Genomic DNA, 19,285 nt, shown 5'->3' with positions numbered 1-19,285 from the left:
TCCATGTGAGGAAGAACTTCTTTGGTGTGAGGGTGCCTGAGCCCTGGCACAGGCTGCCCAGAGAGGCTGTGGAGGCTCCTTCTCTGGAGATCTGCAAACCCGCCTGGATGCCACCCTGTGCCCCTGCTCTGGGTGTCCCTGCTGGAGCAGGGGTTGGACTGGATGATCTCTGGAGGTCCCTTCCAACCGCAGCCATTCTGGGATTCTGTGTCTTCATGCTAATCTTCCAATACTGAGCTTAAACACCCTTTCTTCATGCTGTGTCCCCTTTCTGTGGTCTCTCTTTGCTCTTCCAAGGCCAAGGGAAGGCAAGGAGAATAACCTCATTCCTGCTTGCTAGTGAGCACCAAGAGCAGCTATTTCACTACCTTCAGACAGGCTGGCTGTGGTTAAAAAGAAGTGTTTATCTCATAGGGCCTTTCTCAGAAGCAGTCGAGGAAGGACTCCAGCCTTTGCACCACTACATTTTAGACAGAGCCACCAAGTGTGACCCCTGCACGCAGGTGACAGCACCATCCATGGCCTAGTGCAGATCTGTCCCCTTGGCTGGCTCCTTACCCAGTCAGTAAATTCACAGCCTTGTGTCTGGCCTGGCATGTCTGATGGTCGTTTCGAGAGAAAGAAGGGTTTTGTCTTCCCCTTGTGCCTGAAATTTGGACTGTAGTGAAAGCTCTGATCCCTGCTACTCGTGCACTGTGTGTCGATGGAGACGTGTTTATGTGGCTTTCTCCATTTCTGACTCACTTTGAACATGTGGATTTTGATCATGTGGATCTGGCCGGACAGCAATTCCTTTAAAATAAATGAATAAAAGCACCCAGGAGAGTGCAGGAGTCATGATTTCCTTAAGCATGTGTTTCAAAGACGGCCTGAAGCCATCGGCATGCAGGATGAAAAGGGAGAGCGCCGGGAAGAACCTGGGATGGTTTGAAGTGGGATGGGTGAGGAAACCCCAGGGGAATTCAGAATCGGGAAGAAATCTGGACCTCTTGGAGCCTGGGAAGCCCGGAGCACGGATGAGGCGAGAAGGACTTTTGATCCCACGGAAGGACGACAACGATGTGTTCAAGGGCTGGCAAACCGCAATGCCGCAGAATAGGAACAAAGAGCCACTCCAGGGTATGTTTTGTCTTTTATGAGGGATGCGGATGACTTGGGTTCCTTCACTATTCCTCAGTTATTCCACTGGAGGGATTAGAAGTGAAAAGTTTCCTTTGTATATTTAAAAAAAAAAAAAGAGGAACTGTTCATCAGTTGATACCAATCAACCTCATTTACTTCCTGGAGGAGCAGAAAGGCCCCACTGTCCTTGGCTGGATTTTCCTTCCTAGCAGTCAAAAAAAAAAAAAAAAAAAAGTGCTAGACAACACCACAGCCTTTGCTCTTAAATAAAAGAGGCTCCACTTTTCCAAGTCGCTTTAGGTCACCATGTGGTGCTGCCTTCTCCCCAGCCGAGGACCTGCCGGAGAACTGTGCTGTGACCGGCACCCGCCTTGGCGCGGCAGCTAACGTGTCCTTCACCTCAGGTGAAGTAAGCTCCCAGTCACGAAACGTGTTTTATTTATTTATGTATTTATTTTTAATCTACCTATTTATTTATTTATATTTGGAGTTGTTTTATTTTCCATGATTCCCTCGGCCGCCCCCGTCCCCCACTAGGGGGCGCCGCGGCTGCGCGGGGGGGCACTGCGGGCTGCCGATTGCGCATGCGCAGTACTCCTGCCCGACCCCTCCCGCACACAGCCCCCGCGCCCTCGCTCCCCCCCCCGCAGCCCTTCGCGCATGCGCAGCGCTCCGCTTGGCGCGCTGTCCGCTTTCTCCGCGCTGTGAGGTCACTTCCGCCGCCCCGCGTCGCCATAGCGACGGGCGGCGCGTCCCGGCGGGCGGCCATGGAGGCGGCGGCGGCAGCGCGGTGGCAGCGGCGGCACCGCGAGGTGACGGGGCCCGTCCCGCGCTCCTTGGCTCTGGTGAGCGGCGACCCGCGGGCACGGCGGGACGTTCGGGCCCACTGCGGGCTCGCCCGGGGCACCCCGCGGCCCGGCCGGCGGCTCGCCGGGAGGCCGCGCTGCGTGCTGTGGAGCCGCCGCTCCGCGAGTTCAACCCCTGCGGCGCCACCGTTCCGTTAAAAGAAACACCACCCGGGCGAAATAACGTGTTACTGCTCTCTCTGGCAGCGCCCCAAGCCGCCTAAGGAGGATGCGTGCGAGAAGGCCGTCCTGGCCGCCCGGCGCAAGGAGAAGGGGCGCATGGTGTTCGACGACTTCTCCGCGCTCTGCGGCCACTACCGCTCCAGCAACGAGTGGCGGGACCGCTGGGAGCGCCACCGACTGCAGCGCTGCGTCCAGAGGAGGGTGCACGAGGCCATGCAGGCCTACCTGGCCGGGAGCGAGGACAGGAGGGAGAGGTAACGCACAGAGTGCTGATAGCTGCCTTGCCGGGTCCAGCTTCGCAGTGTCCTTAGAGGAGGGATTGCAGGAGGAAGCACTCAGTAAGTCCCAGGTCGGGGTGTTAGGCTGCACGTTGGGACTGTCAGCGTTCTTCATACTTTTATGAAAGTGTTGGAAAATCTAATTGTTGGATGCAAATGTGATATTTTTAGATTTAGTTTTATCTTTTTTTTTGCAGCTTCATTAAATTAATACTTATTTCTGCCACAAGTAGGACTTTGCAGCACAGGCAGCTGAAAAAAATTCTTATCCAGAAGTCATACAAAAATGATAAAGATGAAGCATATTAGAATTTTACTGTAGCAATCTGAGAATATGGTTATACAGCTTAATTTGTGGTTTACAGTCTTTCATGGCAAGGGATTTTTGTGACTTCAAAGGTTATCAGGTTTGTGCTGTGGTTCCTAGAGCAGGAATTACATGCCAACTCTATTCTTTAGCTGCTCCAGTGAGGATGACTTGCTGGAGGCCGCTGTGGGTGTTCGGAATGGCATTATTGCAAAGTTGATCAAATATCCTTGTTAAAGACCGTTGGAATGAATAGAAGAACTGTTTTATGGTGTGACATTAAAATGACAAAATGAGGTTTGCTAGAAGATCCTGGCATAAGTCTGTAAGGAAGAAGGCTAAATACTGGAAAAGTATTAAATTGAGGGATGGCAATGGTACAAGATGAAATTGGTATCAGTTGATGACAAATATAGATTGGAAATTAGAGGAAGGTATTTAACAGTTCTGTAGCAGCCTTGGAAATAGATCAGTAAGATAAAAAGCTTAAATAATGCTAAGAAACTGCTGGGCCCGTGGAGGGGATCTTGTGACAAAACAGGAATGATCCCCGAGCTAGAATTCAAGTTTAGAATATGAGGATAATATTGCAGGAAGTCCTAGAAATAGCTCAGTAATAGTGATAGTGTTTTTCTTTTTTTGATGAGTTTGATCATAGTTTTTCATGTGATACGATATTTAAATCCCAAATCTTATTTAGTTCCCACCCTAAAAGTCTAGACAGGAACACTGGCATTCTCTTTCTGATCCCTTCCTTTAAAAAGTAGAAAAATGTGCCAGTATAATTCAATTGTCTTAACTTCTGATGCAGCAGTATTGACAAAAATGTGCAAGTGTGTCCGTGTTTTAGACCAATGCTTCATTAATATCTAAATGACTTCTTTATTCTTTACTAGGTTGCTTTTTGTTTTTATTTTTTTCTTTAGGAAAAAATGGATATAAAAAAATCTGTGCGTCTGTACGTTACGCTAATAGGTATTTATTGCCAGACTAATATCAGATAGAAGAAAGACTAGTAATATATACAAAGCAAAGCAACATAATTTTAACAAAAAAAAAAGTTCCTTTGGCTTATGAATAAAATTGAATGAAAAATAAGTGAAGATAACCTGAATTAAGATAAATCTTTCCAAACAAAATATTAAGGTATTTATTTGTTATAAAATAGATCTCTATGGAGTGTAAGCACTGACTCATCAACATCCTGATAGGATTTGCCATCACATAAGAAAATTAACAGCTAAGGTGCCTGCTTCTGTTGGTTATGTATAATAGGGTTTTTCTTCCTGTTTTGAATTGAGATTCTTCTGGACAATGTCTGTGGAGCGCTGCTTCAGTCTGTTTGAATTCTCAATAAATAAACTAAAACTTAAAAATTGTCAGAGAAGGCTGTTTTAGCTTTTATTGAATTTTTTTCTTCATTATAGGCTTCGTGAACTGCTGGAATCAGAAGAAAATAGGTACTTTGCTGAGATGGAGTCACTTGAAGAAACAGTCCTGGAAAAACAAGCAAAAATGAGAGAGCGGGCAAAATTGCTGAGAGAAAAGAGAGAAGAAGAAAGACAGAAGCTGGTTACTGAAAAACGAGAGCAGCAATTCAGGTATCTCCATAAAATTTCTCAATAAATAGAATTTAGGTAAGTAAATGCAAAGAGGCAATTTAACAAATGGGCGACAATATATTGAGGAAGAAAAGTGGCTTGTGATTGAAATGATAAATGCAGCGTTCGGGGGGTTTAAATAGAAGTGTGCAAGCTTTACCCACTTAGCTTGCCAAAACGTGAAAGGTCTTGGGTACACGTTGGACCAGACTGTAGTCCTTCCAGTTTTTATTAGAGGGATGCAGCATCAGAGGCCCAGGATCCCAATCTGCAAAGCTGCAATGCTCACTGAAGTTTGTGAACAAAATTTCTCATCAATAGCAATGAAAACAATAGGTACATGGAGTTGTCCTCTTTCTGTTATTTAAGTGTGGAGGTACCAGAAAAAGATTCTTTCACATGTAGTATGGAAATCTTTGTCCCGTGTGAGTATCCCTGTGCTTTTCCCTGCTAAATGAGCTGTTCCTTCCAAGCTTCTTGTTTGGGCATAGCGTTCTATTTCTGCTTTATACTTTGAGAGTAAAAATAGCCCATGAAAGCTTAATTTTGTCTAAAATGTTCAAGGATTCAAGTTGAAGCTAAGGTTTTAATGCTACCTGAAGTTCTGAGACATGAGTTCCAGGATGTTGAGTTTGGCAGTTTTTTTGAAGTTGTTACGATTTGCAGGTGCTTATCAGGCCCTGAGGCCTCAGCAGGAAGTCTGACTTGTTCTGTTCTTGGAAGTCTGTTTTTCCAAGGAAGGGATGAAAATACTACTAATGCAATTTAATTCTCATCATTCGAAGAACCCTTTCCAAACTTACAGTGATATGGGAATCCACAACACCTGTTCCTTACAGTGGAGAGACTGGGGTGTTGCATTTCACTTATATATAAACTTTGACCACCTAATATGACAGATAAATACCCCTTTCCTCAAATGTGTTTTCTATTGATGGAGATTGATTTTTGAGACAGTATATACAGTTCTAAATTCTCCTGCTGGTTTGAAAATGTGGCCCTCTTGAAAATTTTTCAATCCTAGCTTTTCACTATCCACAAACCTAAATAATTAAAATTGACTTTTAAGATACTTTAGTGGAGACATTTCTGGAGTGACCTTTACTTTGTCCCCGTAACCATTCTTGCATACCAAGGAAGGGATTCATCTTGAGATTAAGATACATAAAAGTAGGTGTCTAAGTTTTGGTATTTCTATATTCACTACGTATCTAAAATCCTCTTCTACTCAGTAGATCTTCACTGAGCTCAGGATAGTCAGAGAAGCCCCTTACCCTATCTAGAGCCTGGTCTAGCAGCTGAACTGCACCCTAAAGTCTATTTACTGTATTGACCAGATCCTCATTGCTAAATGGAAATTTAGCAGCTTGATTTACTGTAGATTACAATTTTGGATGCCTTATTTTAGATGTCTTGATGAATCCTCTGGTGGTATGTGCTTGAAACTGCATGCTGTGACACCTGCCTTCTTCCCAACACAGTTCTAATGGTCTGTGGCTCACTCAGTACCTCGCAGGATCAGTCCATCATCCTCCTGCTTTTCCCAGCCCGTTGCTGGATGCAATAATGTTCCTGCCACACAGTTTTCCATGTGCAAATGTTGCTGGACCTTTTGCAGTTGGTGTTCTGCTGACTGTAGTTTTTTAGAGGATTTAAGTGCAGCCAAATCATTTTTCTTCATGGCTGTTAATGAAAGTGTCCATACTTGGTGAGTATCTCTGCAGGGGAATCTTCATCCTAGAGTGCAGAGAACCATCTTTGACTCTACTGACATCATGAAAATAAGTAAATACAGTCAGATTCTCCCTCCTTCTCTCCCTGTATCTAAGTTCTGTCAAATTTAGTTAAAGGTTTTACTTGAAGGAAGCTCATTATTATCCAAAGTCATTACAGTCTCTGCTGTTCTACATCTTGATATTTGTTAAAACTGATGGCTTAAAGCAGTTTTAAATATGTGACTGGTACATTTAATTACATGAGCAGATTGTCTTTCCTGAAACATTGTTTATTCTGACTGAATGTGCTTGTAATACACCCTGCAAAGCATCCCCTTCCCCCAGTCTTTTTTCAACTTGGTGATTTATTTGTCATTATTTCTGATCTAAAATAAGACCCATTGAAAGACTGAATCCCATTATCACAAGTTACATAATGTGAAAAAATGAATGGCCCCTCTTTGAGTGTGATGACCTGCAGAGGTCCCTTCCAGCCTCTGCTATTGCTTGACTTTATGACTGCAATAAGCACTTCATAGAAAACTGGTCTTAAACGCCATGAGGAAAAATGGTAATGTTCAAAATAAGGATCGAGTTCAGAGATTTTGGTGGAACAATGAGAATTTTAGTAATTGCTGTACAATTCTGAATGTATCCTGTAGCACACACTCAGTGATGATCAGATGGTAGCAAAAAACGAACTCTGGTCATAGACTTTCACTGTTGAAGAACTAGTGGAAATTCCTTTCCCAGTGCATTCTTTGTAGTCAATATGTTGGAACTACAGAATCCCAGAATGGCTGAGGTTGGAAGGAACCTCTATAGACCATCCACTCCAACCCCTGCTCCAGCAGGGACACCCAGAGCAGGGGCACAGGGTGGCATCCAGGCGGGTTTGAAGATCTCCAGAGAAGGAGCCTCCACAGCCTCTCTGGGCAGCCTGTGCCAGGGCTCTGGCACCCTCACACCAAAGAAGTTCTTCCTCACATGGAGGTGGAACTGCCTGGAGTTCAACTTGTCCCCATTACCCCTTGTCCTGTCACCGACCACCACAGAGAAGAGCCTGGCCCCATCCTCCCTACACTCTCCCCTCAGGTACTTGAACATGTTGGTCAGATCCCTCTCAGCCTTCTCTTCTCCAGGCTGAACAGGCCCCGCTCGCTCAGTCTCTCCTCACACGACAGATGCTCCAGTCCCTCCATCACCTTCGTGGCCCTGCGCTGGCCCCTCTCGAGCAGCTCCAGGTCCCTCTTGTCCTGGGGAGCCCAGAGCTGCCCCTGATGCTCCAGGTGCCTCCCCAGAGCTGAGCAGAGGGGCAGGATCCCCTCCCTGGCCCTGCTGGCACCGCTCCTGCTGCTGCAGCCAGGAGCCCATGGGCCTCCTTGGCCACGAGGGCACGTTGCTGCCTCATGGGGAACTTGGTGTCAACCAGGACTCCCAAATCGCTCTCATGGAGCTGCTTTCCAGCAGGTCAACCCCTAGTCTGTACTAGGGCCTGGGATTATTTCTCCCCAGGTACCGGACCCTGCAGTTGTCTTGAACTAGATCAATGGAATTAAATGTAAAAAAAAAATGGCAGTGTCGTGGACTACAGAACATAAACAGATAGTAAGGGGAATAGGGATACAATAGACCCACAAATTTCCTCAGTAGAGCAGTTCTGGATGCTGCGAAACTACAAGGTAATGGACGCAAGCGTGGCTGGCTTTGTGAGTTCTTCCTAAGCGGCATCTCCTGTTACTGAGGGGACAGAACACGGGGCTGGGTCGACTACCTGGAAATAAAGTCTGGAGGATGAAAAGGTTTGGGTCTGGACACGGTGGGAAGTGGTGGCGTGTTTCACTTGTGGGCTGAGGGCCAGAGCAGTGCTCTGCTGCTGGTGACACCCGGAGCGGGCAGTCCCCAAAGCAGAGGGGATGTGCGGTGGGGAGAAGGTTGAAATTCCTTCTCAGATGAGGTAAGGATTAAGGAAATGTTTCAGGGAAGGTGGGAGGGGAAGATCTGGATCTTGGCTTTGATAGGCTTGAGTTATTAGAGCGAGTAGGAAGTGCTCACATTGCGGATGCTCGTCCATGGCTTATGGAATGGGGGTTTACTGAAGAGCTGGATGCACAACGAGCAAGCTGTAAATGTGTCACAGCCCATCACATAGGGCACCACCAGGGGAACCCCAGGATGTCCTTTCAGTGCACGTATTTTTCTGTTCCTCTGTCTCACAATTTTACAGCTCTGTCGCCTACCCCTCTAACACCTGTTAGAGACTTTGCATTTCTCTTAACTTGAAGCAAGCTGCACTATTCCCTTGCAGATACTGATGCTTAAACCCGAGGTATAGGAATACTTATAGTGTACAGCACTCCAGTACATTACTCCTGGGTACTCAAGAGGCAGCGTTTTCACTAGCCTTGTGGGCCAGATTTGCATCTTTAACCAAGGGGCATGCACAGAACTGCTTTTCAGTATGGGAACTGGCCAAGAAAGGTGCTTCGTTGTGAGTACAGCGTTTGAGTCAGTGGAGTCCTGCCAGAATTTGTAGCTGTTTTATGAAGGACTACAATTCGTCTGGAAAAGCAGTAATCTGAGGGGAATGTCCTGTAGTGATGTATGTAAAGAAAATTGCAGCATCTTAAAATGTGCATGAAAATCATAGTGCATCCTCTTTATTGTGATAACATCAGATGCCTCTTTATAGAGAATGTTGTTATCCCAGCTTCGTAGCGCAGCTCTAAAGTGAATAAATAACTGGGGGTGGGGGGCAGAGGTAAATGCAGTTTCTGTCTTTGGGAAGTGACTACATGGAGGCCAGAATTTGAATGTTAAGAAGCTTAGGTTTGCAAAGGAGGAGTAGAAACAGCCATCTGGGGCAGCAGATGTTTATAGATTGCTTTAAAAGCTGCTTGGAAGGAATTATTTTGATGAAATCAAGCAATTACAGAGTTATTCTATATTAAAATTCAAACTGTGCCAAACTCTTATTAATTTAACTTCTCTTTCCCTCTGAGAATTCAATTGCCTTGAGTTTAGATTAATATTATGAGAAATAACTGATTTCTTTTATTCTTTCCACTCCTGAGGGAACTTTGAACCCGTGGTGTTAAGGTAACATAGTTATTCCTAATGGTGTGAGACCTCCGATGTGAAAAATGTACCCTTTCCTCAGAACATTTTAGATAATTTTATATATACATATGTATGTATATAAAACGGTGGTGTTCATTGTTAGTCATCTAATCGTCATTAACTTCTACCCAGAAGCTGGACCAACATTTGGTTATAAGAAGCAGCATACTTGGAACTGGGGAGAAAAGTGCTGTCTATGAGAGATTTTATCTTATAGAGCTTGATGTTGGTGAAATTGAATGTGACAGGTTACTATATATAATATATATATATATATATATTTCCGTTAGAAACAGTTAGGAGGTTAGAAATGCCTTCTGGATATCGAGCAAAATGTGAATTTTGCTTCCATGGCACTGCTCCCCTTCTTATTGCTTGCATACTGAGCTCTGCGCCTTTCAGCACAGCACTCAGGGAACTGGGTGCTTCACAAGTAGCAGATGAAGATGGAGGTGTCCCTGGCCCCAGCAGCTGGCGGCAGAACCATGGACCACAGAATAGAACCATGGGCCACAAAATAGTACCACGGGCCACAAAACAGTGGACACTGACAGGAGGAAAACACGGTGAGACCTTTGCTTTCACGTGGCACCACAGGTCCCGCTGGTGCTTTTTGTCCCAATGTCGCTCCCCATCCAGGTGCAGCAGCTCTTCCTGACATGGTCTTGGCTCTGCTTTTGCCCCCTTGGCGGTAAGTTGGGCAGTTGGGTGTCTCACGGTGACACCGAGAGCAGGGTCAGGTTGGCTTTTGGCGCTTCACTTTGCCTGGCTGCCAGCAGCCCCTTCAGCCTCTTCTGCACCGCGGGAGGGTTATCCGAGGAGATGCTCACTGCAGTTTATAGGCCTTATTTTTATTCGACTGGCTTACCGTGGAGTTTTAATGCTAAAGCATGGGAAGGTCCTGTAAGCCAACCTTCGATCCTTATGCGTTAATAGGTGGTTGATATAAGGGCTGATGAGGCCAGGAGCTGGGCTCCTCCAGTGCCTGCCAGCAGGAGGTGAATAGGAGGTAGTGAAGCAGCAGCATCTGATAAAGAACCTGTTATTCTTAGTCCTTGGGAAAATCTTGGTGCTAATTAGACCAGAAATGAGTTGCACACCAGATCTCGTCCTATTTTGCCGAGCATTTGCCCCATTTGCCTCATCTTTGAGAGATAGGAGCCTAACAAAATTTGAGTAGAAGAGCACAAAAACTATGGCCTGGCCCAACTGGTCTGCTGCCTTCCTAAACATTAAATAATGTGTGCAGAAGCTTTGGGAGCTCCTAAATCTCCGTATGTATTTAGGGAATTGCTGCCGTGGTTGGTGCTCAACTCCAGCACAGGAGCTCCTGTACTCCAAAGACAAAACCTTAGCAGAGCTGTGGAATATGGAAAAGTCAAACTCTGAAAGTCTTATTTCAGTTCTAGAAAAAATAATTTTGCTTTTAAGTTTAAAAAAAAACATAAGCTTGAGTAATGGAATTCATTCAGACATTGTTTTCTTGTAGTTACGAAAATTAAATAACCAAGCTGATGTTGAGAACTATAATATTATGAGATAGTTGCTTGATGAATATTTAATATTTTTGCTCTATAGCACTGTCAGATTAACATTGCATAAAGTAAAAATATTTCACATTGTACAAAGAACTGCTGCTGTCATACAGCGGTTCCACCGTTGGTCAATGATTTCTTATGATGCCCGCTATGAATTTTTAAACAACGTTGCACCAATTTGCAGAAGATATTTCATTCAGCTTGAAATAATTTGAGATTTTGTTTTTTTACTTCACAGCATGCGTGTGTGCTTATCACACGTCTGTAATGTCTATAGATAGTCCCTGTTATCTGTTCCTTCTACAGGTTTTCATAAAGTAAAAATGTATCTTCCTTATAGAATTGGATTAAAATGCTTGCATGATGTTAAAATTAAATTTTGTTTGATTGCATATGTTGATCTCCACAGCACTTTGTAAAAATGAAAGCAGATAGATCTGTAAATAGTTACATGTCTTTCAGCTGAACGTAAATATTCACATCAATGCAATTCCCTTGTAGGAAGTAAATGAAAACTAAAAGCTATATTATTTCTTCGATGAATTACTAACTTCTCCAGGGTTTTACTACAATTTTTATGAACTATCCCACAAAACTTCATGCAAAATTAATAAAATTCTAGTGTTCTGTTTGACAACATAACATAAATTTCTGCTCTCAGGATAGTTTCCGAATGTGACTGTGCATTTGAGTATCTGGTAAACCTAATATAAGTTTTTCTTTGAGTAAAGAACAATTCAACTGTTGTAACGTGCATAGTGTTAAATATATAAACACAAATGGAAATACAGGAGCTGCTGCTCAATAGATTTATGTCAAAATCTCCATCAAAATGGGCTTTTTGTGATTGCTTAGGCTTCCTTGGAGTCAGTGTCGGACGAGGTGGAGACGTTGGCGTCCTGAGCTGCACTCTCATCTGTGGTGATGAGTTTAGGACCATCCATCTCCAGCTAGACCTTCTTGTTATTTGATTTATAATTATTTTCTCCTTATTTTGCCCTTCAGAGAACAATGTGAGGAGTTTCGCACGCGGCAGGCACAGAAGCACCAGCGGGAAGTGTGTGCGGACCGACTGGCGCAGCTGGCTCTCAAGGAGGAGCTGAAAAAGCAGCAGCAGCAGGAGGAGCAAATGTTTGCCAGGCTCTGGGAAGAGGACCGGCTGGCCAAGGAGAAGCAGGAGGCGGCGGATATGCAGAAAGCAGCGGAGCAGCATCGGGAATTGCTGAGCTTACTCGGAGCCCAGGTGGCCGTGCAGGGCGCTCGCAGGGAGGAAGCCAAGCGGCTGAAGGAAGAGGAGGCTCGTGTGCTGGTAACTTCCATATCGCTCTCCATTCAGACGAAGGGCCCTCCTCATGACAGGCTTATGAGACATTTAGATTAATCCCCACCTTATTCGTATTTTCACTGATTCCATTAGTATCTGAGCCTCGCTTATTATGCTAAGCCTCTTTCCCAGAGCCGTGGCAAATGCACTCCTGTTTACACGGGGGAAATAGATCTCCTGAAATTTAGTATGTAATGGAGTTGTAGCGTTCAAAGCCTTGGGGAGCCTTGGCAGGAAACTGAGCTTTTTTTCACCTTTTGCCAGTTATTTTTCAAATTTTCTGATTTGTAGTGGGGTAGCCAGAGATTCTCGTGCCCCAGATCTTGGATCAAGCTGCTGAGCTGATCCAGAAGTCCCTGGGCAATGTCTCCCAGCTCATTCTTACCCTGCTCTTTCCCAGGTGGTCTGTTTTTCACGGATACATGGTCACATGGCACCCCTCTGTGGTCAGTGATGTAGGCACTAGGGTTTTGCAGGTGTAAACACCCCAGCTAACTGAATTTCAGATTCTACATCCACTTTGAAAGCTCAGTCTTTGACAATGCGGAAGCTCTTTCACCTGTTAGAGCTGGTGAGTGCCACATCATGGGAAATATTTGACTCATTTAGCTCACATTTAGCCACTGCCCTCCTCTTTTCTCATCCTCCTATAGGCTTGGCTTAATTGCATTAGCTGGTGGGGCTCACTAATTTACAGTATTCTGCATTGACTTAGTGAGTTATGGGAGTCTACTGGCTCAGATTCAAGCCTCATTTTTCAGAAGAAAACTTGCTTTCCTGGCATTTCAGTCTTGGCTTGCAAAAGGATCAGTGGTAGCAATTTCCTTGCACCTTTACAGTGTTATATTAATGCATCATATAAACTTCCAAAGCAAAAGCACTGTGGATCTCACCCTTAGCAATTCCCATATAACTCCACTGATGTCAGGATCCAGATGAAGACACGTATGCCATATTGCCAACTTCCCCAGGAACTGCCACCCGTTTCCACCTTCTTTCCTGTCCGTAGTCTTTTGGATCACTTATTCAGTTGCCCAAAATACAGTGAGTTTCAAAGCTGTTTTATCAGCTTCTGGAGGTGATCCTGGCCTTTCAGACAAGAGCCTCCTTCACCACCCTAGGAAGGCAGCAGTGTGAGCATTAGCTTTGAATCCCTGTAAGCATCAGGGTGGGTGTTCTATGTCCAGCAGTCCTGTTCTGTAGGAAGCACAGCTTGTCCTTCCATATGGAAAAGATTAGAAAAGCTGTTTATACAAACCTGCTGAAGTGTTTTAGAAGATTTATTCACATTATGAAAGAGCCATCTTGTTTAAAATGACGTTAACAAAAACCAGCAGGTACCCTAAGGAAAACTAGGATGTGGTTTCTGAGACCTGTAGGTGAGTTAATGGTGGCCCCATGCTGTGTTATAGGGATGTTTAAGTGCAGCTGTGCTTGTAAACTGATTCAAATGCAGGATGTTCAGGAATTCTACTAAGTTATTTATTTAAGCAAAAAAACACCATGTAGAATCAATATCTGATGTGTCTATATTTAAATATATCTGTAACATCCGGGCTCGGATATGCATCATATGTGGTGCAGTTCTATTAATTTCTCTAAAGGGATGACTATGTATCCATTTAGTTATTGAGTTATTTAGAGTGTCAAGTGCTCCAGTATTTTGGTATGAAGCAGGTGTGATAATTAAAGAGGAAATCCTGAATTTGAGTGAATGTTATGCTGAAATGTTCATACTTTAACAGCTCTGACAGGTAACATTGATAATTCCAAAATCCTGTAAGGTCAGCAAGAAAGGCTTTGAACATTTTTCTTCCTTCTTCTATGTTCCAGTTAAGTGAATCCTACCTAGCATTTTGTTTGAAGTTACATGATGTTTTGCAAGTTGTCTGTTTTGTTGCAGGAAGAAGAAAAGCAACAGCTTAAACAAGAAAATGAACGTCTTCATATGGAGAAACTGCGGAAGCAGAAGGAACGCAGGGACATGCTGGTCAGCGCAGCGCAGGACAAGATGAAGCGTCTTAATGAGGAAAAGCAGGAGGAGCTTGCTCTGGATATGAAGATTCTAGAAAAAACTCTTCAGGAATCCCAGGGAGGTGCTGAGGAGAAAAGCAAGAGAAAAGTAAGGGCAAGATATGTTCATTTTGAAATTTGGGGCAATACCTCCTCTGGACTAATCCGGTGGCTGTTAGTGGAATTGCGCAGGATAGATGAAATCCTCTGAACAAGGGGATTCTTTTGTTGTGTTGCCTGCTGCCAGCACTGCCCTCTGAAGAAGCCTGCTATCCCCTGCAGTCACAGTGAGTACCTCAAAGCTTGATCTTCCCTCTGCAAGGTGGTGAGACTGACAGAGGGCCTCCCAGGTAATCCTGGAACCTTGTCCCTCTGTGTATTCTTTACTGCATGTGAATTGCTTGACTTTTGGGGGCTTTCTACTGTGTGGGTATAATGGAGATAAGCAAAGGCTTTCTGTTTCATTGACGTGATATATTAAGTATTTGTAACTGCAGAGGAAAGTAAATATTTAACCTCCTCTAATGCATGAAAATGCTAAGAAAAAGTTTCAAATCTTTACTAGCTAGATAGAATTGTAACTGAAGAGCACAAGGCTTGTGCATGCCATAGCATGACTTGAGTTCAGGTTTTTATATGAATCACAGAATGGTGAAGGTTGGACGTGACCTTTAGAGATCATCTAGTCCAACCCACTTTCGTGATACCTTGAAACACCCACCTTCATGTTACCTTGAATAATAATATAGCTACAGAAAGATCACAAGCAACTATTGCCTCATTTTATGTGGTACCTCTTGGTGTTCATTTTTTGTTAAAGAAACTAAGAACATTTTCATGCAGAAAAGAAGAGCATCTTGGTTTTGGTAGTTTTACTTTTAAAAAACTTACCTTGTTTTTAAGCAGATTGGTTTTTATTAACAGTTGTAACCCTGCCCTTGTTTATTCCTGGCAGAAAAGAATCCCCTGGCAATGTCTGCAGCTACTTTCTTGAGGTTAGGCACACGACCTCACATTCAACATCTTGGAGATGCCATGAAAACAGGGATGTGTCTGTCACTTCTTAGATGTAAAACAAGTTGGTTGCCCAACTTTGGGGTGAAAACAGGTCTCAAGGTACATTTAAGAGCAGGGAGCTGCATTCTTTATTCTGCTCAGGTATTTAGAAATTCTTGTAGGTTAAGAAAGTGGTATCATCTTCTTCTGTAATCCCCAAGTGCTTAGACCTTGCGAAAAAATTAGCAGAGCTGATACTTACAACTCTGTTGACTCCCACAGCTTCCCATGTAGATGGGGTGAAGTTGTCTGAACAGCTGTGGAAAATGTGTGCCCAGCTCCTGTGCTGTGGGAAAGTGAGCTGCTAGGAGAGCACAACCCTCTGTCACTGTATGGGGCTCTTGTGCTCTTGTTCAGGTGCTGGCTGTTGGCCAGGGCACAGATTTTGCAGAGCTCTTTGCGCAGCAGCGCTCTGACCAGCGATCTCTGTTCCCAGCCCCGTTCCTGTATTGACCACAAGTCAACATTTCTCGTGGCTGTTTTGACACACCTGGCTGAACTTGTTTACTCAGATCTGCAGATGTGCATGTGTTTGCAGCAAGAGCTTTTCAAGGAGCAGCAGACTTACCGGGCACACCTGGCACGGCAGCTGGAGGAGGAGAAACAGCGAGAAAAGGAAGCGGACAAGCTCCTCGAGGAAGAGATGGCAAAGGCTTGGGCCAAGAAGGCTGAGCAACTGCGCTTAGAAAAAGAAGCTAGAAAACAGCTGCTGAGAGATGTCCTGGACACGAGAAAACTGCAAATCGAGGAGAAGTGTAAGTAGGAGCAGCTCCCTGCCCGTGCAGCGAACGGGGCTCTTGCTGTGAGTGCCAGTCGTGGCGGGGCAGAGGGAGCAGGACAGGCTGCTTCAGGCAGGGCCGCCTGGCCCGGCGGGCACGGGCTGCCTGGGTGAGTAATGTACAACAGGGCTTTTGTCTCCGAATCCACTCCTGCCAGTTTGCTCCCTTGGGCAGCCCGTACGCGGATTTCTCGTTACTATCAGCAGAACAAAGCCAGTCAAGTAAGGATTGCATTAGCATGCAATCGTTATTATTAATTATGTTATTATTATTATGCAGTTCTGAATTTGAAGTCTTTTCCTAGCGGTGGAAAACAAATAGGCCGAGAATATCCTTCCAATTGTTTGTGTGCCTCCCCAGAAATAACAAAGCTTGGGTTTGCTATTTAGGCCACTTGGCTTGAATACAGTCTCACTGTCCCTTCAAGCTTACCAGGGCTAAGTAAGCAAGCATCTTCTGAAAGTTTTTTTATTATTATTTTATTTTTTGCAGCAGAGAGAAATGCAAAGGAGCAGGAAGAACTCGCCCAGGAAAGGAAGCTATTCGCTGAAGCAATCACAGAACTCAAACGTATAGAAGAAGAAAAATATGCAAGGTATTTTTATGCTGCATGTTCTTTTCATTGCAGGCCAATCCTTTAAACTTCCAAGTCGGTTAATTTTCTTTTTCAGCTAACTGCAAGTGAGCACTTGGCTCTCTTCTGTACAGAGAGGCTCTGCTACGAAACCTAACAGCTCCAAACTGCTCAGTAGCAGCCCAATTATACTGCAGTTGGTATTAGATTACTGATTCTGATCTCATTGTACAAATAATGGTGTTTCATTACATATACTTGTTTTGGGCTCTTTGGACCATCGCATAATTTAAACTGATAATGTTTTGTAAACACATTCTTTGCAATTCTGAGCTGTTATTAGGAGTGGCCAAGGTTTGGGGAGGAGGGTGTAATGAAAGGTTAGCTCACTACTTCCCTAGGGGAATTTGGGCATTCGGGCTTAGTGCTGCACTCCACCCACACAGCTCGCTGGAACAATAACACAGTCAGCCACCAAAATATCAGACTGGCACCCGTCACCCCCTTCCACGGGTTGCTTTTGCCTTGCTGCTCCTCAAGGCAAGAATATTGTTATTCGCAGTAGCTGAAACAGACCTCTGGGTGTCATGACAAACCTAGGGCAAAGCACCTTCATTTCACCCATTCAAAGACCTTCTGGTACTTCTGCTCCTTGTCAGCACACGTGAGCAGGAGGTAAACAAGTAGCTCCTTCCAGAGCTACTGCTGCATCTCCAATAGTTTTATCAGTAACGACCTCTTAGGTAGGGCAGAAATCTTGCCCCGTGGAAGTAAACATGGGGGCCTTCGCTTCAGATACGCTTCACTTTGCAGCGAGGACGGCACTCATCCAAGCTGCGATGGGGCTGCTGGTGCTTAAATATCTAGTGATTTCTGCTCTGAAAATGCCTGAGCACGTCGGGAGGCTTCCCCTGCCGCTCCAGCGCGCAGCACAAGTAATGCGTGACAGGGGAGTGGAAGGATGATTTCTTGTGACAGCCTTTTCCTCGAATAACAGCACGGCACTGGAGCAGGGGCCGGCAGGCTGCCTTCCCTGTCGGAAGCGCCTGATCTCCGGAGCAAGGGAGGGGAAACTGGGTGTGAGGATGCCACAGCAGTGAGGCACAGCCAGGAGAGGGCCCAAACCCGCCAGACTCGTTCTCTGTCTTCCCCTTGCCCCTCGTGGGGCAGAGAAAACATGCTCATTACAAGGGTTCCTCTTCTGTTCTGTTTTGTCAAGCACTGATTTTGCAGTCTGCTTTGTAAGAGAATGCACTTCATGCTCCAAAGAACTTCAGGTTAATTACCAATGTCACATTTGTTTAATAGACTAGCAGTTACTGTTAACTCCTAGCAGGTGTTTTGAGTAGCTCTTTGGTCTAAGGTTGCACGTTAGGAGATAAAAAAAATGAGTTATTTTTAACGCATACCTCATAAATAAGTTATTCATATGTCATTTCCAGAAAAGTAAAGGAAGCAAAAGAATACCAAGAGCAACTCAAGGCTCAGATTGCCTATCAACAACAAGCCCGTAATGCTGAGGAGGAAGAGAAGCGGCGAGAATATGAATCAACCCTGGCAGCAGAGAGAGCAAACCAAGAAAAAATAGAGGATATTCTAGCAAGGTCTTCTGTGACACTAGCAGAAACTCATCCCTTGAGAAGGAGACTCATATCGAGCACGCAAGAGCATTTATGATAATTTTCACTTGTTCTAGACTGCACTTAAAAACATTTTCTAAGGGCGTTTATAACTAATTAGCAGGTCCCTCTCCCATGTTGTGCTCGAAATATTGCACTGGCAAATAGAAGAAATATGATTGCTTTAAAGGTTACTTTCTTCTTATCGGATTTTCTTTGACAAAATGATTGATCCAAATCAAAGTGATATTTTTTAATACAAGCACTGTACATTCTCCGTAGCACAATACTATATTATTATGACATGAATGCTGTGCAGACATTCCTCGGAATCTGCAAAAAGGAAACTTTCCAGACCAACTTTTATTAAAATGCCTTTCAAAGTGCAAATATTTGCAAACCTTTTTGTATTTAGACAAAGGCACTTGCTGACACATCCGCATTTTCCTTGTTTAATATAAAATGATGACTCTATTTTACTATGGCTAGACATATATTCATTTTATATGTGTGTGTGTGTATATATATGTGTATATATATGTAAAACTGTAAGTATTCCGTAGCTTTTGAATGATCTGTGGGATATCAGAGTCCTGAGGCTAGTCTCTGAGGTCTCTATTTGGACAGACTTACTCTTGCAGGAAAAAGAACATTCTGGTTTTTTTTTGGGGGGGGCAGCAGGTAGGGAGGAAGCCTATTCTTTATCCTGTTGGTGGTGAGCCTGCCCTTTCAGACTGTGTTAAATTGTCCCTAACGTCATAGCTTTGGCACACATGGATTGGGGCACAGGCACTAACAAAGTTTTAAAGCAAAGCACTACGGAGAGGGCCAGATGTTACCAAGAAGGTCTGGAAAGGGTGTCCGAAGGGGGAAGAAGGTCACATCCTTGCAGCCTTCCCACTGTCAGCTCTCCCTGCTCAGGAGCTGGTCACCCTTTTAGGCAGGAGGAGCAGCAGGGGACATAGGCAGACAAGTGAGAAAAACCCACTCTCCCTGTGGTGCTCCCCTCTACCAGCTCCCTGGGATGATTTTCTTTATTTTACCTCTATGCTTTGAGAGGAGGGAGGTGAAGAACACATTTGCAACCTCAGTCTTTTCTTGCTAATGGACTCTGTGGCACCCTGAAAAGTTTAATCTTTCCCATTCTTTTCCATTTGAGCCAAAGGACAATCAAGAAATTTATTTCCCTCTCTGTGATGGACTCCTGGGGT

General features: G+C 44.5%; 1 protein-coding gene across 2 annotated transcripts; it reads left to right on the top strand.

Moving 5' to 3' along the window:
• Positions 1–1,863: 1,863 nt before the first annotated feature.
• CFAP53 (cilia and flagella associated protein 53) lies at positions 1,864–18,215 on the top strand. Of its 2 annotated transcripts, none has more exons than XM_088527879.1 (8): positions 1,864–1,967; positions 2,175–2,404; positions 4,163–4,336; positions 11,715–12,018; positions 13,937–14,155; positions 15,641–15,857; positions 16,374–16,476; positions 17,898–18,215. In XM_088527879.1, exons 1-8 carry the CDS (start codon positions 1,890–1,892, stop codon positions 18,130–18,132), a joined length of 1,560 nt encoding a protein of 519 aa, XP_088384005.1. In that variant the 5' UTR covers positions 1,864–1,889; the 3' UTR covers positions 18,133–18,215. The 2 variants fall into 2 exon arrangements, with proteins under 2 accessions (XP_088384005.1, XP_088384004.1); XM_088527878.1 differs by having other exon boundaries at positions 15,623–15,857.
• Positions 18,216–19,285: the final 1,070 nt, after the last annotated feature.

The sequence above is a fragment of the Tinamus guttatus genome, unplaced genomic scaffold (genome assembly GCF_059628265.1).
Source record: "Tinamus guttatus ecotype Peru unplaced genomic scaffold, ASM5962826v1 Tinamus_guttatus_pri_ptg000293l, whole genome shotgun sequence".
In the NCBI taxonomy this organism is placed as follows: domain Eukaryota; kingdom Metazoa; phylum Chordata; class Aves; order Tinamiformes; family Tinamidae; genus Tinamus; species Tinamus guttatus.
This window is presented reverse-complemented; position numbering and strand designations above follow the sequence as displayed.